This window comes from Excalfactoria chinensis, chromosome 1 (genome assembly GCF_039878825.1).
Source record: "Excalfactoria chinensis isolate bCotChi1 chromosome 1, bCotChi1.hap2, whole genome shotgun sequence".
Classification (NCBI taxonomy): Eukaryota; Metazoa; Chordata; class Aves; order Galliformes; family Phasianidae; genus Excalfactoria; species Excalfactoria chinensis.
This window is the reverse complement of record NC_092825.1, coordinates 178,037,217-178,064,960: the sequence shown is the minus strand read 5'-3', so window position 1 is coordinate 178,064,960 and position 27,744 is coordinate 178,037,217. Positions and strand designations below refer to the sequence as shown.

The following is a 27,744-nucleotide window of genomic DNA, read 5'->3' as shown; positions in this document are numbered from 1 at the left end:
CTATAATCTGAAATTTTATCTCTAAAGCCGTAAGTTTGATGCAGTAGTAGGAAACTCCTTAAGGATTTAGCCTCGTAAAAATGAATTCAGGCTGATAATATTACTCACGAATAGCTGTTATAACTGAGCCTTAAGATATTCTTGTGTTAATCCATCAGTTGTGAGTGCCTGTTACTGATGGATTTATTTATTATGCCTTCCTCCTGCAGCATAGCTCAAGACAGTACTGTGGAAGTGATGGGCACAGGTTGTGTTATGGTTTGCTTTGAGCAACCCCCTCCTCCTCCTTTTATGAGTGTTGCATTTCTGGCCACAAACGATTCCCTTCTGTTAGCAGGATAAATCCATCATATCATTAATCATTCAGGAATTCATTGTGGCTATGGGCAGGCTGCTCAGTGTCAGGCTGTTCTCCCCTGTCCTCAACTGCTTCACCAGCACAATCCTGGCAAAGTAATCTCTACCAAGGAGTTCTTTACGAGCAACAAAAGTCAGTAAAAAGCCTGTTTATACATCCTGGATATATATATATATATATATATATATATATATATATATGTCTGTAATACAAACATCGTGTCAAAGAAGATTTCCCCATTCCTGGTTATAATAGAGCACTGTCTCCATTTGGGCTTTCAGCTGAAATTTCTCAGGGCTTTGACTTTGGCAGGGAGGTACATCTGGGGTGGATGAAATGGTGACTACTCAAAGGCACATCCCCCTGTGTCCTGCACCGAGGGTAAGACCATCCAATGCACACCCCCAGGCAGCAGGACAGTACCTGTTCCTGCTCCTGGGCTGCATCAGTGCATAGAGGTGGAGTAACAAAGGCACTGATGATCCTTTGTAATGCCTCAGGTAACCTTGGCAGCCCCTTCAAGATTCAGGCGTAGATCTCCCCACGATGGTATTAAAGAAGTGTGAAGATTTGTGCTGCACTTTGTACACATGGGCTGCAGGCTTGGAAACTTGCTGGCAGCTCCTTTGCTTTTTGGTCATGTCAGTGCAGCCTCGTTAGGAGGCATGCAGGTTATGCTGATTGATAAGTCAAGCTTGTTCCTATGACTTAATGAGTAGGATTATGTCACTCGGCATTTGGCTCACCACCATCAACTTGCAGCTGTGGCTTTTCTTTTCTTCTTTCTTTCTTATTTATTTATTTATTTGGAAAGACAAACCGCTGAGAACAGTAGTCCAACACAATGCACTGCTTTCCATAATGTCCATTAGGTGTCCCCACATGCTGGCGGCTTGTGGGTACTTTAATTACATCTCCTCCATTAACAGCGGAGGGCTCTGCATGCGTTCGTTGAATGAAGTCCCAGATTCCCAGATTTCCATATTGAACACAACACCGTAGCACATCCTCTTTGTGTAAGAAATTCTCATTACTTGGAAGAACTTGTACATTTGCAGACAACTATTTGTCAGTTGCTGCCTCTGAACCTTAATTAACACTGCATTTGTAAGAAGATAATATATAAAAAATGGTAATTCTGAGCCCATAACCACCTGGCATGTTCATTCCCACTACTGTGCAGCTATTCTGTTTGCTATGCAGAACAGTAAGAGAAATTACAAGTAAATGAAATATACAGGCATAATGCCATACTTCAGCTTTGCTGTTTGCAGCCAAAGCCACGGTTGGATCCCTTGTTACAACACTAAGTTTTCTCCCATTGCCTAACTTCTTCTGCACTGGGTCTGTAAATATGCCTATGGATTATGTGCCGCCTGAATCATTATCCCTCTGTTTGACAGAGTCTCACAGGGGGAAGTCAGCTTCTCACAATACCAAGGACAGGTTTTTTTTCTATGCACAGGTGGGCAGCAATAGCAATGAATCTGTACCCTTTTCTCCCTTCATCATCTTTGTGATTGCACGGCCCTTGCCGTTACAGTGTTGAACAGCACCTGCAGATCTCCTGGTAGCAGCATGCCTGCACTCCTCTGGCCTATCTCACCTCTAAAGGCTGGCTTTCACACAGCAAAGCCATTTTTATTAGCTAGAATACACTTTGCAGTGAAAACCACAAGGCACTGCAACTTATAATAAAATGCTGAATGAAATCCAAGTCAGGTCCCATTATTAGTTCTTGCTCTTATAGTCTTCTGTATGTTTACCGGCACAATATACCTTTCAGACATTCCCATTTTGAGGCCCTGCAGCACAATAAAAGGTGAAAGTGTCTACACTGTGTTATCTGTAGAGTTCTTTATGCAGAGACCTGCTTCCACCTTGGCAGGACTTGCATACTGGGACAAGAAGACCTTCTAAAATGTCTTAGAACAAAAGGAAGCTGGAGCTTGCCAAACACAACCTACAGGAGTAGGAGCCCATGGTGCAACAGCATCGTGCATTACCAGCCAATGTTGTACATCAGCTCTTTTCTTTCCCAAGTACTATGTGAGTAGTGAGACCAAAGGTGAGCAAGGGAAGGTGAAACCTAAGTATATAGGTCGCTCTGAATATAATGCCCCCTATTTATTACCATGGAAACTACAACAATACAAAGAGCACAGTAGAACTGTTTGACCACATGAATTCTCAGCTACAATACACTAGTTTTAAAATAGTAACATTAACCATTTTGCATGGTTGAGCTGACTGAGACGCTCTTTATCTTGTGATGTGACACCTGTGCATGGCCAGAACATTGCTTGTCTTTCATGTCACTGTAAACACTGCTGAAATGCACCATTCACCACTTCACTGTGCTAACATGCACTATTTGGTCTCCATAAACATTCAGCAAGTGTTGATGAAAGCCAGTGGGTGCCACTTTTTACACATGGAGGAATGCAATGCCACACTTGCTTCATACAAGCTTCCATGTCAGATGCTATTATCCTTCTGCTCCATCTGTTACAGAGCAACAAAATTTACTGGAATACTGGTGGGAAGGTTCAACCTCTACCGCCATCCCACTAATGTCTGACACTGTGGGGCAACATAATAAAATAGAAGGCATTACTTTTGGAGCAGTGATTGAAAAAGCTTAAGCAGGTTCAGACCTGAATTCTTGTTACAGATGAGAAGCTCTTGACCGTCAGCTGACAGAAGGAGGCAATCTTGAAGGGAAAGACTGCTGGAGAGACTTGATCAGTGGTAACAGAGACTGTTAGTGCTAATGGGAGTTCATGCCTTACAGGAGCATCTACTCTGTCTGCCAGCTCCAGAAGAACACTTAGCGTTAGTACACTGTTAGTCAAGGACAGATTTATTACTTTGTCCTCTGGCCCTCTGAATGGTCCTTTCAAAGCATGAAGTACACTTAGCAACACAGAGGTGACCACTGAACACTGAACTTTGTGCATGGGACTAGAACTCATTTATCGAGAGTATCCACGTGTTTCTCCATTGGCTTTTTTTGTGTACATTTTATACCCTCCCCTACCAACCCTCTTCCTATAATTCTGGGAAATATTTGGTGGTGCGGGTGTAAAAGATCAGCATCTGCTTCTGTCAACAATGGCACAAAAAATGTATGGTATTACTTTTAAAATTTGTTGCTGACATGTAATGAATGTGAAGCCATTATGCAGGGATAGCCTTGCAACTTCTTGTTATATTTGTCTGCCTTTGGAGAACTTTTCAATAATTTATTTTGGATAATTAGTATTTATTAGTTCTCTTCTAACATCCAAGGTGTCATATGAAACCTTTCCTCTTAATTTTAAAAAATGAAGTTCACTTCCTGACATGATTTTAAATAATGAATGAAATTGCATTTCCTGACATGATTTATCATTCCAAGAACTGATAGAATATCATTACCTTGTTAGAACAATGCCTGGCCTTTTCTTATGGCAAGCATAGCAAGGAGAACATAATAAGAGAGCCTAGCCTATCATGTCTGATTTCATCGAAGCATGACAGAAATACTAATAAATTGATCTATACAACCTGACTGTGCACTTAATAAGTACTTATTGCTCATAGAGTGAATTACCATTGGCAATATAGTGAGTTAGTGGCAGAATCATTTTTAAGACTCTTTCCCTGATTTTTTGCATGCTTTGATTTTTAGGGAAAAAATGTATGTTTTGTATCAATAACTATATTGTGCTAAATACAATACTTGAGGCAAGTGTAGTCTTTCATGTTTTATGAATGTTTTTCATGTTCTACTCAACAATTCAAGTGTTACTCAAGAGGTTGATTAGCAACACAAGACCTTTAAAGGCTAACCCAGTATTGCTGGAGAACTATGAAAGAGAAGACCTGCAATGCTGAAACTGGTCCTAAATCTTTATCTGCAATCAGAGAAGACAAGTCTATAAACGTATAAAATTGGAGGCACATGGACCTGTTGAAGTGTGTCCAGAGGAGGGCCACAAAAATGACCCCAGGGATGGAACACTTCCCCTGTGAGGACAGGCTGAGAGAGCTGGACTTGATGGATTTAAGCATCCCTTCCAACTCCATGAAACATACTTCCAGCTTCCAAATTCTGTGAAATGTAATGCAAACACAAATACCAGGCTTTAGCTCCAAACCAAGTTCTTACTAGAAGGAAAGAAGTGCTGTGAAAATCCCTGGAGTTCACTCAGGTTTTCAGAACTGCCTTTTCACGTGAGGAATGTTCGGATTGTGATGTGGTTCTGGATTATTGTACCTGCACATAGATGTTGACAAACACACTGTGTCAGCTCCAGTTGTCATGAATAGATGTCAAGTGAACATAAGTGGTGGAGCTGTCAAAGTGGCTGTGCTCCCAGAGAGATCTGGTTTACCCTCTGCCCACCATGTTAGGCAAGTGTCTTGTCCCACTATAAACCTTTATTTGCATTTCCAGAAGTGTGCACTATGTCTGCCAATATCTGTGGGCACCTCAAAAAGCAGTAGACATTTAGGGTACTGACTCTGCATACAGAAGCTTAGGCACTTAGCTCACACAAAGGCACAGAGACAGCTCTGCTTAGGTGACTTAACCTTGAACTGAACTCAGCCCTCTGAAACTATAGTTTCAGATTTGGAGGCATGTCCAGAACATGAATCAAGAGTGAGACCAAGTGTACAAAGCAGTGTTGCCCCTGGGAGCCAGCACTGAGTTCCTGTCACTCTGCAGGACCTGAACTGCTCCACATTTTTGGGGTTTCTCACAAAGAGCTTTAGTAGATGAGCGCAAACTAATTTTGGCTGTTACAGCTGTCAACATCCATGATATCCTGCCCAGCCTTTGCAGCAGATATGACAAACGGACCTTATCTCCAAAATGTATCCCAGTTCATAGAAAGGCTTGATAAGAATCCATGAAGTTTGCAGTCTATATTTAACTCACCAACTGTTCTAATGTCAGGAGGCTGACAATGTTAGCTTTTGCGTCCTCTCCGAAGCCACTTTACTTTTGCATTTCTAAGACTGTGCCTCTGAACTCCTGGTACACTTTAGGTTCATCTGGGTTGTTCCCCTGTTTGCAGCCCACCATTATTTGGAGCTGCACATACTTTTTCTCTTTGTGTTCTGTGATAAGAAAGTAGCAAACAACATGCTAATTGACAGGCTATGGGTCACATCTGTTACTAGTATCTACATAATGCCTTTTATTTGGCATATTCCTTTATGCTTCCTTGGGTTTTCCCATCAGACATTTTCAAAACTGCTGCAGTAAAACTTAACAAATAATTCATTTTCTAAAATTAAACATTGTTAATAGTCATTGTATTATGCTCATAACATTAATATCTCCATGATAACTATCAAAACTGTACAAAACAATGGCTAATTTAGGAACAGCATTTTTTTGTAAAGCGTTTCCTCATGTTCTCCCACTGTTTACTGTAAGTTTTAAGGAGACAAGGGTGCTCCTTAGGAAACAACACCAGGAAGCATTGGTACAAGTTGCCAAGAGATGTGGTGGATGCCCCATCTCTGTAGACATTCAAGGTCATCCTGGACAGAGTTCTGAGCACCTGATCTAGCTGTAGGTGTCCCTGTTCATTGCAGAGGAGTTGGACTAGACGACCTTTGGAGGCCCTTTCCAACTCAAGCAATTCTATGGTTCTATAACACAGAACTTCTTCCCTGGAAGAGCCAGTGGAAAAAAAAAGAAAAAGCAAAATTATTTCATGAATAAATACATAAGTTCATATTGAGTGGAAATATAAATTTCTAAAGTTAAAAAAGAACTTGTACTGAGTCCATAAACCAAGCACCTGCATGAGAATGGAGATAATGAGAACAGTAGATTCTAGACCTCCTAGGACTTGTACAAGGGATACAAAATTTTCTCCTTCCAAACGGAGACCAGCAAATGTCAATGAATTTACATGAACTCTCTTGGCTGTTACTAAACCCATGAGGGTATAAAGTAAAACAAATTCAACCATGACCAATGAAGTCTTCTGATGTTCACTGAAACCTGCAATACAAGGTTAGACCAATTAGTGCAGTGACTGAAAATGTTAAGTGTAGATAACGAAAGTCACAGTTCCTCCAGTAAAAGGGTTCATTTAAAGTACAATTTATCAAACCAGAGCAGCAATCATAAGATTTGCACTAGGTTTCATGGCAAATTTGTTCAAGGGTCGTAAGCTAGAGTTTATAAAAGTGCAACCCGTAATAATTTGAGCTTGTGCAGAAATTCATTCAAACGGACATTAATTAATTGAACTGTGTAATGCCCCACTGTAAGCCTATAGGTAAGTCAAAGCATTCATATCTCAACTTTACGGAAGGTTAAGCTGGAGTGCAGAGAGACTGATTTGCCTGAGGTCACACAGCAAGTCAGCAGAAAAATAGCAAATAGAATCTGCAGCCTGAAGTTCTTATTTCCCTGTTTTTACCACTGACATTACACTTCCCACTAGTAAAATGAAGGGGAAGAAAGAGAGAGCTGAAGTGGTGTGACTTGGAATATAATTAACCCACTTTTCTGCATGTGTTTGTTCTTTTTCTGCATTTTAGGCACATATCAAAGGGATAGGCTGGTTTTAAGTTGTTTGGAACTTTCTTCCTTCACCAACCTATCTTTTGCATATTTTCTTTTAAGTGCTAACTTGTCATCTTCAGCGTTAAAAATAGCTGGGCAGTAAGAAAAAACCTGCTTGAGTATCAGGCATCTACATTTACATAGCCAGTATCCATCCCCTTCAGCTTGCGTGATGCTCTCTGCTTACCCAGTGCATCACAGTGTCCCCTGGGTCATTGCTGCCCATAAACCAAGACACTGCTCCTGATTGTCCTGGCATATGGGCAAGCAACCAGCTGCACTGGGAGTGTGGGTGGGAGATGAAGGTGGAGACTCCAGCCCCATCATCACATATGTCTGACATCAGAAATGAGGACTTAGTTGCAGCTTACAGACTCTCACATTACCTGATGGGCATATGGCACCATGCAGTAGAGAAACTGGGATTATGTGCTTTGTGCTTTGGTACCAAAATGCAAGTTGGTTATTTAGTACAGAGAGTGATGAACCACTAAAAAGCAGGGCACTGGGCTGACCAGGTAAGCCTGATTCCACTCAGAGGTGTGTGGAGTGAAAAAGTGTTGCTCTTGTAGATAAAGGAAATGAGAAGGAGACACTATTTTCTTAGGTTTGTATTAAGGAATAAAGTGATGTTTGAAAGGGATTGTGCATGAAGATGCCTCGTTGTAAGTTAAAGAATAACTCTAGGGAGCAATTATTGATAATTCCTTCCAGATTGCTATAGGGTTTTAATACAAATGCTCTTACACTGCTACTAGGCTTTGAGAATGTGTGTCTGATTTGGATTTCTTACTCTTGGGTCTTAAGACAATTGTCTGTCACTGCAATTTTCAACTGTGGCACATCAGCATTCGCTAAAGTGCTCAGATCTCCACACTGCCCAGCGACAGACACTGGTGAAAGGGAAAAGGTGGGGAAAGGCATGAGATGAACATGTGCCATTTCCTGTGCTGGGAGGTGACACCAGTTCATCATGACACACACTGTGTTCAAGTCTATTCTCAGCACAGGTGACACTGATTACAAAAGTGTCTTTTCTGTTTGCTCCAACCAAGCAAGCTCATAGAAGTGAAGCCTTTGGGGAGACTGAGAAAGAAAAGTGGTGAAAGAAAGGAGCTGGAAAAAATGTAATATACACTGAACTACAAGCCCTGTGCAGCTACTTGCTCTCTGTAGTTGTAGCTACACAATTTTGAGATCTCTGCAACATCAGCTATGTTTCAAACTGTTTGAATTTAGACAGCTAAGGTGCAGATACCCTGTTCCTGCATTGGAGCCATGGTAGTCTTTCCCTATGCCATGGAGTGGCGCATGCTGGTACTGCATAGCTGTGTGTCTGAATGCTCTCCTGTATGGACAAACACATCTCTTCATTCTGGCAGTGACCATGCCTGGTTGGAGGATAAACAGACATAAGTCCATGCTCCCACCATAGCTATTACTATCCAAAGGAGGACTATGGTGATGGAGAAGCATCTAAAATGGAAAGTGTGTGAGATTCAGCTAAATCCCCTGGTGTGCTCAGCCCAGAGCAGAGCAGGTGGAGGGCAGGCCCCATGGCAGCTGCAGCTCCTCACGAGGCCCAAGGGAATGGCACAGAGCTGCATCAGATGAGAGGCAGCTGGGGGTGAGGGTCTGCACCAGAGGGCAGTGGGAATGGAACAGCCTGCCCAGAGCAGTGGGCATGGCCCCGACCTGCAGGAGTTCAGGGAGTGTTTGGACCTTACTCTCAGATACAGGGTTTTGGGTAGTCTTTGTGAGTCCCTTCCAACTCAGGAAGCCTGCAGATCCCCAGATGTTTGCCCCCAGTACTGACCTTCCATCTACCCTGCTTGCTCCCATTTCCATCTACCCTACCTGCTCCCAACTGTAGTGGAAAAGTATATATATAAAACTAATCTGACTTAGCAAGTGTTACAGAATGATGCAGCCTTTTCTTGTGACTGGTATAAGCCCACCTAGTGGCCTTCTATGATTGTGTCATTGCATCAGCGGACAGGGTAATAGTAACTGATATCACCTATCTTGACTTCAGTAAGGCTTTTGACACAATACCCTACAACAGCCTTCTATTCCAATTGGAAAGATATGGTTTTGGTGGGTGGACTTTTCAATGGATGAAGAATTGGCTGCAGTATCAAGATCAGAGAGCAGTGATCAATGGCTCAGTGTCTAGATGGACATCAGTGACAAGTGGTGTCCCCCAGGGGTCAGTGCTGGGACTGATACTATTTAATATCTTCAGTCAGTGGGGTTCAGTGACACTGACAGTGGGGTCGAGTGCACCCTCAGCAAATTTACTGATGATGCCAAGCTGTAGGGTATGGTCAACATGCCAGAGGGATGGGATGCCATCCAGGGGGACCTAGAAAGGCTTGAGCAGTGGGCCCTGGTTTAATAAATCTACATGCAAGGTATTGCGCCTGAGTAGAGGCAACATCCACTACTAACACAAGCTGGGGGATAAAAGAATGAAGTGCAGCCCTGCTGAAAAAGACCTGGAGGTACTGGTGTATGTATGGGAAGCTGGACATGAGGAAGCAATGCGCCCTCACAGCCTAGAAAGCCAACTGTAGCCTGGATTGCACCAAAAGAAGAGCAGCCAGCAGGGTGAGGGAGGTGATTCTGCCCTTTTACTCTGCACTGGTGAGGCTTCACCTGAGGTACTGTGTCCAGATGTGGAGTCCTCAGTACAGGAAAGACATAGACCTGTTGGAGCATGTCCAGAGCAGGGTCACAAAAATGTTCCAAGGGATGGAACACCTCTCCTATGAGGACAGGCTGGGGCTGTTCAGCTTAGAGAGGAGAAGGCTCTAAGGTGATCTGATAGCAGCCTTTCAATATCTAAAGGGTGTGGGGGACAACAAGAAAGAAGGGTACAGACTCTTTAGCAGAGTGTGTGGTAATAGAACAAGCTTAAAGAGAGTTGATTGGGGTTAGATATAAGGAAAATGTCTTTTGTGGTGAGGGTGGTGAGACACTGAAACAGTTTGCCCAGAGACAAATATTCTGTGGTTAATAATTGCCTGGAACAGGGTGCCCAGAGTGGTTGTGGATGCCCCATCCTTGGAGGCATTCAAGGCCAGGCTGGATGTGGCTCTGGGCAGCTTGGTGTGGTGGTTGGCAACCCTGCACATAGCAGGGGGTTTGAAACTGGATGATCGTTGTGGTCCTTTTTAACCCAGGCCATTCAATGATGCTCTGTCCCTGGAGACTTTCAAGGTGAGGCTGGATCAGGCCCTGGGCCACCTGATAAAGCTGCAATGTCCCTGTTCATTGCTGGGGATCTGGAGTAGATGGCCTTCAGAGGTTCCTTCAAACTCTAAGGATTCTGTGATTCTATACAGTGTTTCCCTCTGTGTTCTATGATAAATTGGATTTGCACCTGGTTCCTTTTCAAAATTTTATAAAAAGTGAATAAATATAATCAAACTTTTGTTTCTGTTACTCCTGCCTCAGGTATGAAAGTATACCTACATATTTGATACTGCATTTTACAGTAAATCTTTGATAGATTTTAACTATACCTATTTATTTAAAGAAATCATATTGGGAGCACCTGAGCAAGAAATACAATCACACAGGAAACAAATACTGTAACTGAGCAAATAATATAACTCTACTACAGTTGTTTAGGTGCATGTTGGAACCATTCAGACAAAAATCTGTTCATAACTTCTGTGACCTGCAGTGGGGCTGCATGATCCTCAGAGAAGATCAGAAATGCACTGTAATAACGGTTAACTGCTGCAGAGAAATAAGGCAAAATCTCTTCAGTAATGGCTCTGCATTCAGCTCTCAACACACCGAATAAAGCATCTTCCCAAAGGTATATGTTATTGTTGTCCATAAATAACTTCCACCGCCTCCAACTGCTGCATGCAGAGCAATGCACAGCACTGAAGAGAAATGGACCTTTGTAATTAAGTTTATAAGAAATGAAGTTGATACAAACCTTCATTTCTTCAAAGAAAACTGCTGTTTTACACAAGCTCCATTCTGAATCTCAGGAAACCTTCCTTCAGTTTTTTCATGCTTCTTTAACTGCCACTTCCAAACAGTTATAATAATTATAGTCCTTTCTGTTTGCATAGTTTTCTGTTGGAAAAAAAAAAAACAACACAACAAACAACAACCAGGAGCAGTTCATTTTATCTATAGGTGCACAGAAGAGAGCATACTCAGAATCCTGCTCTGACCATCACTATGCTGAGCAAAATGAACCACTGCTGCAGGGTTTGAGGTGTTGCTGCTCATCTTTTCTGCAGCTCGAGCTTGAGAAACAAAGTGAGCAGAGCTGAGCGCTGCGTTTCTGATTTAACCTATTGTGCTTGCTTGAAACTGCTTCTGTGCATTATTAACCTTTCTCACAGTTTCTATTCTTGTTCTACTGAAAACACAATTAGCAACCACAGATGTTCACATATAACATTTTTGTCAGTGGTGAATGTGCAAATCCAGACGGAAACTCTTGTTTATGAATAAGAAGTTTGAATTTATAAGCAAGACTACAGCAATACATTCAGTCACTGAACGTGCTTAACTGCTGACTTCCTGACTGAGTAATCACTTTCTAGTTTTCACTTGTTATCCTAAACATTGCTCACATAGAAAGGACTGCAGCAGTTATTTTGTTTCCCTGTGCACAGCGATATGTGTTGAATATTTCATTGTCACTGGGTCTTGGACAGCAGCCTTTAAGGCAGATATTCCTAGCTGCGAATTTTGGGTAAGCTCTGATTGTATTTTGGGTATATTACAAAACCAAAAAATGATACTTGAAGTAATCCGCAACATATTTTCCCTACATCCAAGTTTATTAATTACTAACAGTTTATTACAGCGTGTTTCAGACCTTTAATAAAAGGATCTCATTTTGCTCAGGTACTTACCTGGTTAGTAATGGTTTCTGCCCTAAAGATTTTACAAACTAAATGTGCAAAGGATTGTAGGTTCATTGGATGACTCATAGTGGAAGGGGTTTCATAAGGCCATCTGTGCCAAATGTTTGGGATTTGCTCAAGACCAGCAACCAGGACAGGTTAATGACAGAAATTATATTTCCTCTTGCCCACTTTGGTACATGTTCTCCCAGACTATGCTGCTTTTAATAGATTTAGGATCGTTTGTCAACTGCAGGCATCTGACAAGACTGTTCCCCTGGCTTGCACTGCAGTGTTTCACTGCTTGTGAATATGACCTGTTCTCTCCTGCAGCAAATCTTGCTGTTGTGTTGGCATCTATTTTCTCTTGCACCAAAAGCTTATGCCTGAAAACCTTGTCTCAGGGTACCTACATTTCATTTTGACTTGTTATATCTTGGTGCTACCTCTGCCAATCGCAAATAGCAAGCTTTGAGTTTTTCCTTTATCGCTGAATCTCACACCATCTATATTAGCGCAGACCAAAGAGAGATGTATGTGCAATCTCAAGGATGAGATACTGCTGAATTAGGAAGGGAATTTTTCACTACTGCTGCACCAAGAGATGCTAATGGAGGCAGGTTTGGACTCACCATGACTATAAAGCTATGCACCAGCTTGATAACTGGAGATCTGCCATGTTTCCCAGAGCATAAATGCCATAGCCCTACTTTAGTTGAAAACTCATCCAATTTCAAGGTGTATTTTTTTTTTCCCTCTTCTCTTGCTTCTTATTTTCTCTATCCTATGAATGTTATTTAACTTATTATGGATTTATTTTATTTTATTTTATTTTATTTTATTTTATTTTATTTTATTTTATTTTATTTTATTTTATTTTTTGCTTGGAAAAGCTATAAAACATAGTGTGTTTAGTGAAGTGTGTCATTTAACTTCTTGGAATGATTCCATGGTCAGGATCTTTAAAGCCCTTTACTGGCAGGTTGGTATGATCTCTGATCCCCTTCCTGATACTTCTACCAGCAGCATCCTACACAGTTCTCCCTACTCCTACCTAATAATTCATACCAGATGGCTGAAGCTGACCCAGCATAATCTGCTCCCCAGGATATAAATGATGCCGTTTAGATGTATGCAGTAATGTTCCCTTAGTTAAAAAAAAAAAGGACATGCAACAAGATCCTGTAATAATTGACTTTATTTTGATTTGCAGAGTTCTGCCAGACACTTGCCACTTGTGCTGGATTACACAACATTAAAAGATATATATCAGACACTATCCTACATATAGACAAAAAGGCTGCCCCATATTTCCTGGGAATAAGGCAGCTTGTGTTTGTATGTTGCCTTAGATCCCCATTCCAGCTTGTCCCTGAATGCCCTGGAAAAAACAGATGGGAGTTATACTGCAGAGCAAGTCAGGGCACTGGCATAACTTAGGGAAAATGAATTTCAGGGCTAAGGACCTCCAGAAGGAGAAGGAAAAAAAGAATCCCTTTACTTTTTGTCCTTCAGAAAATTAGTTCCAATACCCAGTCAGTGTCCATAGGAATATGATGCAGAAAGAACTTGTATCTTGGGTAATGAGATTTTACATTGTTAATGATGCTCTGGTAATTGCAAAAATGTACAGCTATCTGCAGAAGCCACAGACAACAGCTACAAATACCACTGGTGCCATTACTACATGGGCGCAGGACATCTACATAGAGTGAAGAAGGGTGGGTAGCAAAATGTCAAAAGGAAACTCCTTCTCATTACACAGATGAAGGTAACAGTGGTGGATAGGTGTATGTAAGTTCAGTGGACTTTGGCTAACATGCGGTGCATGGCATAGTTTGAACTGCTCTGTTACAAGTGATCACATGTACTATCAAGTCACTGGGGAAGCAGCATTTGCTGACACATGCAGTACAACTACAGGCTAAGTGATGTACAAGATTATCCTTTTAGGCTTAATTGTTTATATTCTATAAAATATAGATGGTGCCAGAAAACCTGGCATCAGCTTGTTATTTACTGGATAAAGTCTTTCCTCTTCCTCCCCTCATTTTTTTTTTTTTTTTTTTTTTTGTAAATGCAAAAGTGATACAAGAGATTTTTCTCCCTGTTCCTGCTGTGATGTTCTTTACATCCCATCTTCAGAACCCTGAATGAATTTGGCACCTTGCAAATCTACTCTCTCTATACAGCTGTCCTGTAGACCTGTGCCACCTCATGTGAGGCATCTCTGCATTTTAAAACATATCACTTTGGAAAAACTCATCTTTTGAGGTTCTCCTGTGTTAACTCTTTCCATAAATTAGATACGTGGAAAGTGCAGCTACAGATCAGCTGGTGTGAAAGTGTACTGTGGTAATCCCGACTGCTCAGTGCTCTGGAATGCATCTGCCTTAATGTCTGTATTTCCTGAATGTGCACAAAAGCACTGATAAATGCCAGCGTGTCTCTCCACAGATGAAAATCATACTTATGCCAACATCCCCTTATATAACTGATACAGCCTTGGTGCTACCAGTTGGATTATGCTGAGTTACACAGCTGAAGATGTGTCAGTTGTAGAGAGGGCGCCAAGACATGAATAGGAGCAGATCCTGAACGCCTCCTCCCTTTAGCCTTAGGGTAATGAGTCTCAAAAATGGAGATTTTCAGAGTAACCAGCTCCTACCCCATTTCCAACACATCAGAAAATCATTCCAGATTTCATAGAATCACAGAATGGCTGAAGTTGGAAGGGGCACTGAGTCCATCTTGTCCTACTCCTGCTCCAAATGGGACGCACAGATCAGAGTGCCCAGCATCACATCCAGGCAGTTTTTGGAGATCTCCAGAGAGGAGGCTCTGCAACCTCTCTGGGCAGCCCATGTCAGTTCTCAGTCATTCGCACAGCACAAAAGTGTTCCCTGGTGTTCAGAGGGAACCTCCTGTGTTCCAGTTTGTGTCCATTGCCTCTTGTCCCAGCACTTGGCACCACCAGAAAGAGCTTAATGAGATAGAAACTTAATTCCTCCACTTTCCCTCACTGAACTTCATGAGATTATTATCAGCCCATTTCTCCAGCCTATTGATGTCCCCCTGGATGGTAGCACAACCCTCTGGTATATAGTTATGGATTAATAATAACATAATAATATATCTGATCAGGCAGCTGCATCTAATCTTCCTTGCTTCTGCAAAGAGGATTTTTTATGAAAAAGAAATAGCACAGTTTTGGATCCTCTGGTGATTCTGAAGACACTGCAAGTAGATTATTGATCGCTAAGTGGTCGATGCACTTGTACTCATTTATGGGCTCCCACAGGTCAGCCCTGCTGGGATGCCTCTCTTTGAGTCCTTGAGCAATTTTATCAGGCAGTGTTATACATTCCTTAATGTTTGTTTTGCCTTGAAATGAGTGGAAATAGAAAAGTGTGTGTTATTATTATTCTCTTTCTTTAATCTTCCTCTAAAAGTTGGTCTTCTTCAGACCTTTAATCATCTGTCTTTGTCTGAATTTCCTTCAATTTACTTCTATCTTTCTGGTGCTGAAGTGCTTGGAGATGAATGAGGAATTGTATTGCTTTATCTTTATCTTTTTTTTTTTTTCTTTCTTTTTTTCCCTCATTGGAATGCTGGTGAAAACCAGCCACAGAAGACAGAAATTAGTTTAGGCTATTCAAAATTTTTGCCTTTTCTATATTGTTTAGTCCCTTTGCTGCAAGAATTGTAACTTTTTGCTATAATGAATGGATCCTGTGATGCATATAAATTGGAACAGAAACTGCACTAGAATGATAGTCCTAGGGTTGCTGAACCCAATACTAGCCCAGGTTAGGCAGCCTGTCAGCTTTGTCTGATCACATGTATTTCTTTCTGTGTAGCTGCTGGCTGAAAGAAAGGTCACTCTTGTATTTCGGTAGGTCATTGTGTCTTCTCCAATTATTAATCTTCTCCAAATTATTGTCATTTAAATTTAAAAAATAGTGAGTTAAGAGTAAGCAGAACTCAAATTTGAGCCTAAGTGATTAATATGTATTTTTTTAAACTGCAGTAAAGTGCTCCTTTGAATATCTTATAAGGGTTAGATCTTGCTTTTTCTTACACGGGATTGTTAGAGTAGGAGGAGGGTGTCATTGGAATTTAGCTGCAGAGCACAGACATACTGATGTACTCTGTACTTGTCCATGGACAATTATACAGTGATACTTACATGTTTTCTTAACATGCTGATGTGGATAAAATTTGTTTTCCTGCTCTCAAGGGATGGAATTATCTAAAATAAAATATATCATAATATCTTTGGGATTACTTCATATTAGAATATGTAATTATTATTATTATAATTATTATAATTATTATTATTATTATTTCTGAGCAACTTATATTTATGCAGCAAAAGTGACAAAACATCTGGGCAAAGTTAAGGATACAGTAAGAAAAGTTTATTAAATAAAGTAAGTCAACACTTAAGAACTAAATGAACAAATGAGAATCACAGACACTTTAAACAAACATGAATTTGCTGCTTGACAAAATGTTTGGAGTAGTAGAGAGGGTAGAACTGCTCCTCTGGTACCAAAACAAGAGAGATGTTTTGTTCTTACTCAGTTCACCATTAGTAATATTGCCATTTCTAAATGAAATCTGAACTTGTTTTCGCAGAAGGGAGAGAAAATGGTGCCAATAAATACTTGACAGAGATATGAGTTGTGTAATTCTTTACTCTCTTTGTTGAATTATCTTTCTGTAAGCTCTCACCATGAGATAGACTGTTTTTTGATCATTGTATATTGCAGTTACCACACTCCTACCTTTTAAAACCTCTGCTCCAAACTTTATTTTATGCCCACTTGATCCCATCATCTCTGTTACACCTCTTTCTTCATCTTCAGTGGTATTCATCTGCTTTTCCCTCCTAAAGGCTGACTATCTCTGACATAATGGAGATCACTTGGTAGAGCAGATTTTACTCAGAGCAAATTACAGATCCTATTTTACGCTTACTTTGATTGACTGCAAGTCACTGACTACCCTTGTTCAATAGAAACGGCAATTGTAGCTTATGGAATTTAAAAGCAACCAACTAAGTGAATCCTTTGTGCTTTCTTCTGTAACTGCCTAAGCACTCTTGAAATGCTCGTCTCTGCACACCAATGATAAGTTTTCCAGTAGAAAAAGCCCACAACTTCCTTGGAATAGATAAGGACTTTTATTAACAGAGAGCTTTTTATATTTATTTTGCACACATGCATACACATGCAAATATGGCTCTCACAATAATTTTAATGAACATGTTTGGTCAGGGTAGTCTTTAACGTCCGTATGAAAGCACTGTTCTGCTGTTCCTTAACTGGCTACCATCAACCCAATTAATACACTGATAACAATGACTGAGCTATAAGAATAGCGCTACTAGAGGACAATTTCTAGTTTTTTTCTACAAAGTACTCTTATAGAGATAATTGTGTATTAGTTGGGTGTGTTTTACATTCAGTACAACAACAATACAAATTGAGCTGGAAATGAAACATGTATTGCATCGGTTTACAAATTCAAAGTGATGGTAAGAAGGCCACTCAGTGAGAACAGAGGAACTCCCACTCTCATTGCAGCTGTCCCATAGCTTTTTAATTTGATAGTGGCTCCTAAGTTAAATGGTGAAATTAAATGCTCTTAGTAATATGAAATATAAATTCTTGGAAATAATTTTAATTTCTTTACCGAAGACCAGAATGGTTTCTGTCTCCTCTGTTTTTTCTGACAATTGCTTCTTGAGAATTATGCCTCCCTACATTCTTTACACCTTATTTGGAAGACACTGGAGGGAGATACTTAATAACGCATAGTATTTTTTATAGACACTCCTTCCTTAGAAGTTCCAGAGTATAAACAAGTAAATGTAATATTTCTCCCTGAAACGTGAACAAGATATAAAGACCTGGTTTCTTACTTACTCTTGGCTGAAACCCACCATTAAATAGCCACTTCTGAAATGAAGCAATTGAAGTGATTAGCTCACAAAATGTTCTATAAAGTTCCGTATCCCATTTAATCAAAAAATCCCAATTGCACCTGCAGCTGGGTTGAATGTCTGGGGCAGGTATCTGATGAGTTTCTATTACAGTATTTTACACCGGCAAATTTCTAGTTTACTCATCAAAATGATCAGTGACTTATTTACACCTCTGTTAGGGTCTGTTCTACCTATTTAGTTTGGTTGTACATGTAGTAAGTTTCTTGAATCTTTCCTGATAATTATTATTCCTTTACCTTGAAATGGTTTTAAAGAGCCTCTTTAAAAAATGAGAATATGCTTTAGGAATCTCATTGACATTTTAGAAATCAAATTTGTGGTTCTCTCTGCTAGAAGTGTTATATGTGTTTATCATCAGGATGTATCTTCAGAAAACATGTAAATATGTGTCAGCCAGAGATAAACACCAGGGATTCGTTGCTGACATATCAAATAATGTCTTTAACTTTTTCTCTTTACAAACAGATATTCAAGAATTTTATGAAGTGACACTGCTAAATTCCCAGAAAAGCTATGAGCAAAAGATAGAAGAAGCAAATGAAGTTGCAGAAAAATGGGAGAAGACAACGTCTCCTGCTACAGGCCATGAAAATCTTCAGAAAAGCGAAGAGGTAACTAGGCAGATAAAGAATGAAAATATGTATAATGTGTTAGCCTGACTAATGACATGCAATGACTTAAGATTGAAATAGGGGCCTCAATTAATGAATTAGTTGAAGATATAGAAGATGTATTGTGTTATCTTTCTGACTCTGAGTATGTCCTTCATCCTTCCAAGTGCCATCTGTCAAAGGAGAAGAAAAAAACCTTTTCTCATCCTTAGTGTATTTTACATGATACTTGGTAAGTGTGATTGCCCTCAAAAGAATAAATCTCCATTACTTGCAACTTACAGCTGAGGTTATTAATACTCTAGTGATTATACCCTGCATAAAAATTATAATAGGACTTCTTGTGTTTGTGGGACTGACACTGGGCTGTACTTTCGTGTGGCTCAAGTGCACATAGATGTCAGCCAAAATCACTTCTGTATGAGAAATAGACACGTAGAAGCTGGCTATACAACTTTGGTTTTGTTCTGTAGCCAGTGAAAGGATCCCAAATCTTTCTTAGAATCATAAAATGGCTTGGGTTGGATAAGACCTCAAGGTGGTTCCAACCTCCACGTCACAGGCAGGGACCTCTTCATCAACACTGGCTCTAATCTGCCTCTGCCTATCTCAAGATTATTAACTGAATTAGCAATCTGAATTAATTGTCTGGTCAAATGTTTGTACCTCAACAACCAGTCCTTCTCATCCTCAAATAACAAACAACCCTCCCCTCAACCTGCCAAAAAAAAAACAACCCAACAATGGAAAACAAACCAATAGATTATTCTGTTCTTAAACAGCAAGACAAAAATAAGAGTGGTCATGAACAGCAAAACCTCCACACTATAATAAAAGATAAGGGAAATTTATAAATAATCCCATTTTTTTTGGTAGGGAGAAGAATTTTAATAGTTGTCCACAGCACTTTCCAAAAGTATCACTATTTATTTAAAAGAGTTTACCTCATTTAAAAAAACGTAAAACTCAGGAAAAAAAATGTAATTCTACATGACACATTATATGTAACTCTTTAAAACAACAAATCAGAATTGCAGGGAACTAGAACAAAACTCTCTGAAGAAATGAAGAAATGTATTGTAAAAATTAGTTAGCTAGAGAAGCTTTCATAGTTAATGAGAGCAAGCATTCAGATTTTGAGTGAAATTAGAACAAATGAGTCTTAACATTAATGAAGTTATATCCCATGAATGATTTAACACAGTCAGAGTCTGAAGACACAACTAGATGGTCTCCGCCTTTCTTTTCCCTCACAAAGCTGTACATTTTATAAAGGTGCTCTAGTATTTCAGTACGTCATCTCTTGAAGTATCTGAAAAAGACAGTGGAAAACATACTCTCTTTTTATTTCAGTCAAAGGGCTTGACTCTCAACTCCACCTTCCACAACTTCACTGCTGTCTAAGGGGTGACTTCTTGCTTTTATCCAAGGGAATTTAAGCTCCAAATCCTGTTCTGATATTAAAGGAATATATTGGACTAACTCTAAACTTTGCTAACAATGAAAATGATCATAGAATCATAGAATCATAGAATCATAGAATGACGTGGGTTGAAAAGGACCACAATGATCATCCAGTTTCAACCCCCTGCTATATGCAGCCATCAGACCAGGCTGCCCAGAGCCACATCCAGCCTGGCCTTGAATGCCTCCAGGGATGGGGCATCCACAACCTCCCTGGGCAACCTGTTCCAGTGCATCACCACCTTCTGGGTGTAAAACTTCCTCCAAATATGTAACCTAAACCTCCCCTTAGTTTAAAACCATCCACCCTTGTAAACAGCCATTCCCCCTCCTGTTTCTATTCCCTTTGAATATTAGAAGGCCACAATGAGGTCTCCCCAGAGCCTCCTCCAAGCTAAATAAGCTCAGTTGCTTCAAACAATAGAAAACTGTTGTTTTGAAACTAGAATAACCATTTTAGTCTAGGAGGCTGTCAGTCAGTGTTCAGGGTACCTTCAGTTTTAAATCTAGTCTGCCTGTAAACTGTGTAGTGAGAACCTGAAGAATTTACTCCCTTTGAAAAGCATACCTATATATGCTTTAAGTAATTAGTTGTGGGCAAAACAGACTACAAGTGTAGGCTTTTGTTTTTTCCTTTTCAGAGGACAGCATACTATGAGCAGTTTCAAATCAGAACTGATTAGCACATACTGAATATGGATGCTGTACTAATCCCAGACAGTATGTCGTTTTCCATGAGAACTACCTGAAGAAAATGTAGCTGAATAATTTATGACATAAATTTTTATTCGTGGTCAATTCCTTATAGAAATGGATGGTTTTGTACTGTCCTATTTGCTATCCTCTTAATACCCCAAACATGATCCAGGCTGGATGAGAGGCTCTGGGCAGCCTGGTCTAGTGGTTGGTGACCCTACCTGTGGCAGGGTGGTTGAAACTAGATGAAAGTTGAGGCCATTTTCAACCCAGGCCATTCTATGATTCTTTGCTTCTATGATAAGAAAAAAAAACACCCTTTCTATGATTCTTTGCTTCTATGATAAGAAAAAAAACACTCTTATTTTATGCAGCGTTCCTTTGCAATAAATGCTGAATAACATTCATTCAGTCTGGAGGCCAGGCTCTTTTCATGCCTTACTTTTTACTGAAACTTTCCTTGTTAATTTTCTATACAAACTGGTACTTCCCCCCCCCCCCCCCCCCCCCCGTATTTATGTTCCACTTTTAGTTGTCAGTCAAAAAAAGCAACCAGCTTTCACTGTCTAGGTGAACCCTCCTTTGTGTTGATATATTTACTTTTCCCATAGTGTTGACTTTTAGATAAGAGAAAACTTTAGATTTGCTGTTTGCTACACTGTGCAGACTTCCCTTGGCTTCACAGAGATGGCCAGTCTCTAAACCTTCTCTCCTGTCACCTGTGGTCACTCTAGTGGTCTTCACTAAACTGATGCTTGACCTTACAGCTTACTGAGTCTGGATCTTTGTCAGTTAATGAAAGGGTCACAATCCATCCTATTAACTCCTGTCATTCTCAGAGGGTGCCTCAGAAGACGGACATGTCCCTAACTCTGGGACAGTGATTTTGAAAAAGCATATTGAGAATTCAGGGAAATTTTTTAGCTTGCCATATATGCCAGAACCAGTTACACCAAGGTTAATATAAATGATACCACACACTGCAACTATGTAGTGCTCTACTGCTTTTTTGTTCTCACCACTTTCTTCATATTCCTGTTCCTGTTAAACTCTGTACTGTTCAGGTATTGACCCTGAAGGAGCACCTGGCCCTCATGGAATCATTAAATGTTCTGATGTGTTTTTAAACAACACCTTTGATTCATACTTTACTACTAAGTTCTTTGTTATATATTAGAATGATAGATGACATCAGAGTTTCTAGATGCAATATTTCCTAGATCATATTATTTTTGCATTTCACCAAGTACAGGGATTAAATATATACTGTAATGTATCTGGCAAGGATGTAAATACCATAGATCAAAATAATTTCAGTGGGTGGGTGCCTGGGATTAAGGAAGGAAGAAGGATATATATGACTCTTTTTTTTTTTTTTTTTTTTTTTTTTTTTTTTTTTTTTTTTTGTCTGTGTGTCAGTCTTCTCCTGTTGTTTTCTCTTCAATAATACCAAGTTGGTAAAATCAATTTTAATTAATAGACAGCTTTAGAACCAGTGAAACTGTTCTGGAGCAAATTCACCATTCAATAACATGTTTATTGGGCTCCACTTTTGGAGACTCCTATATGTTCCATATATGCATGCAACAAGAAGTGACATGCCAGGTAATAAATAGAAAAGCCCAAGACGTTATCTGTGGTATAGGAACTCCAGAATATAGGTCTGAAGAAGACCCTAAAAAATCATGCTGACCATTCTTTTAATGTAGGACAGATGAACTGTAATTGAACAGTTTCTAACATTTTTGTCTTGCTTGTTCTTTAAAATCCCTCATAATGGAAAACCCATAACTTTTCCAGGTTATTCCCTCCTGTCCTGAAAGACTTATTTTGCAGCGTGTAAAAGCACTGCTGATAAAACTTTCCTTACAAAGAAGTTATTTACTTGGGGTCTTCTCCAAGGATGTGGGAAATCCATATTCCCTTCTTAGTCAGAGAGGTGTGATTAATGATTCTTTTGCCATCCAAGACAGTGCACTAAGCATTGTACCAGCAGATATGATTTTGCTTTTACTTGCTGCAGTGTTTCCAGTTGATGTGGAATAATCCAGTCTTTACTGGGACATAATACTGACGTGTGACTCTACTGCTTCAAGGTTAAATGGATTTGCCGTAGTGAGACTTTTCTTTGTTTTTTGCTCTGATTAGTATATATGTATTGTTTATTATATTTTCCTGGGCATATCCAAGGGTGGACTCCTCCATCCTCAGCAGGTGCCCCACCATCAGTATTGAAGAGCAATAGATTCAAAGCCCTTCTTCCTGTTTTTCTCTCATCCCTTCACTACCATGATTATATTCAAATCTGCATAAAGCATAACAGAAAATAGATACCTAATTCAAACACACAGTGTATAGGGCACTACTACAGGAGCTTTGCTTTCATTCCTCTTACACTTTTTGGGGGGAATACTAGAACAAGCAGGATGCTGCATTCAGTTCAAGGGTGGATGGCACATAGCAGACAGTGCATTCTGAGACTGCCTAATTGAGGAGGTATGCCAGCTACATGCAGTCTGTGGATGCTGATAGCACTCAGGCATTGAGCTGATTGATATGCTTCAGACACGTCTTTAGGAAACAACCAAATGCCAAGTTGCTACCTTGAGGAGATGGTTGTGGAGAGCCAACACGAAGAAGATAACGTGTATCTAGAGGTCTGAGGATCCCAACCACTTTTAAGCTGAGCCATTTCAAGTCACAGTAATAAAATGCCTGCATTGGCATAAACCAAGTGAACACTATATTGTCCGTGTAGCGGAAGCCTGGAGCAGATGCTCAGGGAGGAGTAAGAAAGGGGCAAGCATGTATAATGGGTGTTTTAGCCATTTTGCAAATCTAATCTTAATTTGTTTGGACTAGAAGCACAGAAAGCATTCAGTGTGAGGAAACTCAGCATTACCTTATTTTATAAACATTCAGCACAGTATTCACCGCAGCTAGCATGCTGATTGGGGATGTGCCCAATCTGCTGCTGGAAATCATGAAGACAGGATTTGTTTGCAGTTTGATTGCTGCCAAAGAGCCTCATTACTTCATTGTACCAGAGTTGTATGACCAGTTTTCACAGCTTGAAAGTGTGTTCTTGAAATGAGGGCTCTTAAACTGTCCCCATTGGTGAAAGGGCTGATTTATTTTTTCCCCTAGGAAATTTAAGATAGTGATTCAGCTGGATATGGTTTAAGCTGAGGTCTTCCACTTATCAAAAGAGTGCTTTCACCCTACCCACTTACAGACAAGGCTGGGAAAAGGTGCTTGCTTCTTCTGTCAAAGCTTTGCAACTGTGCAGCTGAGATCAGCTGGTTTCTGGTGTCTGAGAATGGGTGTACAGGGCTGAGCTTGGTTCATCTGCCTAGCAAATGGTCACTTGCCTTGGAAAAAGACTTCTTCCCTTTCAGAGCACTGCATGGTGTTGAACAGTCTCTAGATAAAGGATGCCTCTCCCTTAAAAGCTGTGTAGATAGATGCAATTAAAACTGAGATGCTCAGAAAATACAATAATAGAGAACATAAAGGTACCTAGATGGAGGTATCCATCTGGTAAAACAAAAATTGAATTGCTCTGTGACAACAGTGCTTGAAGCTAGAGGCGTGTGCCCAGCTCCAGAGGCTCATTATAAGTCATAAATTTAGCCTTGTTTTAACTTCTGTTCTTGTTAGCTTGATGTCCACTGCTAACATATTTCTGGTCAGCAGTATTTTGACCTTTATTCTGGAGGAAAAGGGAAGTAAATGAGAAAAACAGTTGGCTGTCAGTTTCACATATAAATCTGGCAGGTGAAGGTCTGCTTGTCCCTGTACCATGGCATGGAAAGACTGTTCTTATAGGGCATATGGTGCAGATACTTTCAGCTTACTGAACGAGAATCATTTGCAGTTTCTCTGCACGTTTGATCATTGCACACTGATTTCATACGCACAATCTCCATTCAGCTCAGTGTGATATCATCGCTTCAAGACAGTCTCCAAAGATTCCAGCTTCCCATTTAATTCCTCTTGTTCCATGCATTTCTTATGTTTCATAGCTCGTTTTGCAAAGACAGTCAAATGCAGCATGCAAAATGTATCCTCCTATGACTGCTTGCTTTCAGGAATGCCTGCTATGCTTGTGCTCAGCTTTTATAAACATCATAATTACTTCTCTGTCCTTTAAGTCAGCTCGTTAAAAGTTCCAGCAGTAAAACCCTTACTTAAAAATCTTCTGCACAGTGCAATTATCAAACCATTAATCTGTTTCACACTGGCAGCTTGTCTAAAAGACTTGAGGATGCAAGACCCTTCTATATGTGCATATAAAAAATCAGTCTCGATTTTTGGTTTCTTTCTTTGTTAACTGGGTATATCTTGAATAAAGCTGCACCCAGTTAACAAAGCTACAAATTATAAGGCTTGGTTTACTCCTTTACTCCTGAGAGTCAAATCGGATGTCATTAAGTGATATTTAATATGCAAAAGCCATTAGGTATGATCAACAATAATGCTTCATTAAAAGGGTTCAAGGCACTCAATTTTATATGAGTTTTTTCTCTAGATTTAGCTCCTGCAGCGTACATTTATCTGATCAAATGCAATTTATTTCTGTGGGTGGATTTTGTACCTTAGCCAGTTCTGTTTGGCACTGAGTTCTCCTTCAAGAAGACAGAAGTCTTTTTATAGGGTATGTTAGTGGTGACATCTTGGTTCATGTATTTCTGCTTTATGTCCCATTTGCACCCAAGAATATGTAACGCCCATAACTAGATATTTGTTAAAACAAAGCTGGACCTTGACTTCATGGGGATATTTTTAGAAAATAATTTGACAATTTTATTTGTTGTGCGTTAATAGGAAGGTATGCTTCATTTGCAGAGATTATTTTATGCACTTGCCTTTTCGAGTGTTTTTATAACGTTTAGAAATGGGTAACTGCAAAGTCACTGTGTTATTAAAACGTTATTTATAAGTAGCTGCAACTAAATGTCTTACCCACACTGGATATCCATGCTGAGTCTCTATTTATAAATTTGTTATTTGTTCTGTAGCTTGTCAATAACATGAGTGCCAGAGCGTCTGTTAAATGTCATCTTAGACTTGCTTCTGAGTGTGTTCTAATGTGGTCAGTTAATGTTTTCATTTCAAACCAAGAAGTTATACGGACAGAGAACAGTGTCATCCTTTGGGATAGAAATGCTCCAGATCATGGGATTCTCTCCTCCTTATCTCAGATTTCTACAGAAGGAGAATTTTTAGATGAGGGCCTGATGCTGAGAGTATAGCTATGTGCATGTTATGCATTGGCACAGGCTGCCCAGTGATGTGGTGGAGTCACTGTCCCTGGAAGTGTTCAGGAAATGTGGAAATGTGGCATTGAAAGGCATGGTTTAGTGGGCATGGTGGGGAATGGGTTGACAGTTGAACTTAATGATCTTAGTTGTCTTTCCAATGCTAATGATTCTATGACTCTATGATTCTCTTCTTACAAGTTTATCAATGATGGGCAGCACAGCACCACCACACTATTCTCTCACTCCCACTCCTTGCTGGAACAGGGGAAGAAAATATGATGAAGAAAAGGATCCTCGGTTTAGATAAGCAGCAGTGAGAACTAAAAGCAAATTAAAAACAACTTTCCCCAACCCACCCTCTTCTGCCTCTCTAATCTGATATAAAATAGCTTTGGGGCTGTGCTCACAGAGTGTCCTCAGCCCTCCACTACCAAAACCATCCACATAAGGCCAATACAGTATGTTGTGTCAGTCCCTAAAAAGACAATCTATGTCGCCTGTTGTTTGTCTCCTAGAGAGACATACTTCTCCTTCTGCCATCAACTTGTGCTTCAAAAATTAGACATGATCATAAACAAAGCCTTTCTTTTGTTGCCCTTGCTTATTGCAATATTGCAATATTGCTTATTATATCTTCTTTTCCAAGATGGGTTATATTTTAACAAGGCCTGTTGTTGTATCAGAGTAATATTCTGAAAAAAATTACTTAAAGATACTGGAATATCCCAACAGGATTCTACCACAAGCTAGTGGCTCCTCCAATGTATATGTGATATGAGTCAAAGTTTTTAGTTAGATTCTGGGAAGTTATATTTTTACCTCTTGCAAAATCAAATACATCAACTCTTACGAATATAGTTCTTTGCTCTGTAAAATTGTTAAGAGTTCTGTAAAATTGATATTCAGGGATGACTCTACACTAGTTAAGTTTCACTCTAAAAATATTTCACAGCAATTTGTCTTCCTTACACATTTATTAATTCTGATCATTCACCAATCTGAGCCGCTAAGCCAGAGAATTGACTGCCCTCCACGTGCAAAGGACATGGGTCTCTATGGAGAGGTTTAAGAGACCATTATACATTTCTTTTGTCTACCAATACTTCTTTATTAAAATGTTTCTTCAATAATTCCCGAGAATAAAGAAAGATATTACCCCAAGACTTCTGAATTGTATAAAGATCACCCTGAGAGTGATTTCTTGGATAGGTTCATATATCTCTGCTTGGTAAGGTAAATATATATGTAAGCAAAAATATTCTTCCTGCTTTGTTTAGATTTTTATAAACTGGGACAGGTACTTGCAGGTTTTCACAAACAATAAATATGATCCCAAAGGCAACAAACTAGGAAATGAAAGCAAAACTGTCAACTCCAAAATTTCATTTTTTCTTCATACTTTATGTGTATAATGCAGTTACAAGTGACATGACAAAGAACCACAAGTCTTTGTGCATTTTCAGCTTGTACACTTTATTTGTTTGTCCGTTTAACTATCAAGCTGTTACAGGTTATGGTGAAATGTGCCCCAGTTTAGAGGACAGAAACAAGAGTTTAATGCTTATTTTCTATCATAGGATTTAGGTGGATCATGAATAATGTTTTTTTTTTTTTTTTATTTTGTACATCTTTCTGTTCTGAGAAGACATGGGTTTCACTCTTATCCTTTCTGCTCCTTCTTAAAAAAAGCCTTTAGGAGTGTGTTTCTTTCTCCTATGCAGTCCATATACCCAACCAAACAGCCTTGAATAGAGATCAGTGCCTGAGCTTATTTCTCTAACAGTGTTTTTCTTGCTGTTGGAAGCCTCTGTTGACTTACACATTTCCATATAAAAAACACTCTATTTTAACTCACTTCAAGGGCATGCCATTGCCAGT

General features: G+C 39.7%; 1 protein-coding gene across 11 annotated transcripts in view; it reads left to right on the top strand.

The window, feature by feature from the left end:
* Window positions 1–27,744, top strand: part of DLG2 (discs large MAGUK scaffold protein 2) — a 981,657-nt gene that overhangs the window by 102,216 nt on the left and 851,697 nt on the right. For all 11 annotated transcript variants that reach the window (XM_072326879.1, XM_072326883.1, XM_072326882.1 and 8 more), the window contains exon 4: window positions 18,297–18,442. In XM_072326879.1, coding sequence (XP_072182980.1) covers window positions 18,297–18,442 — 146 coding nt within the window. The remainder of the gene's footprint in view (window positions 1–18,296; window positions 18,443–27,744) is intronic.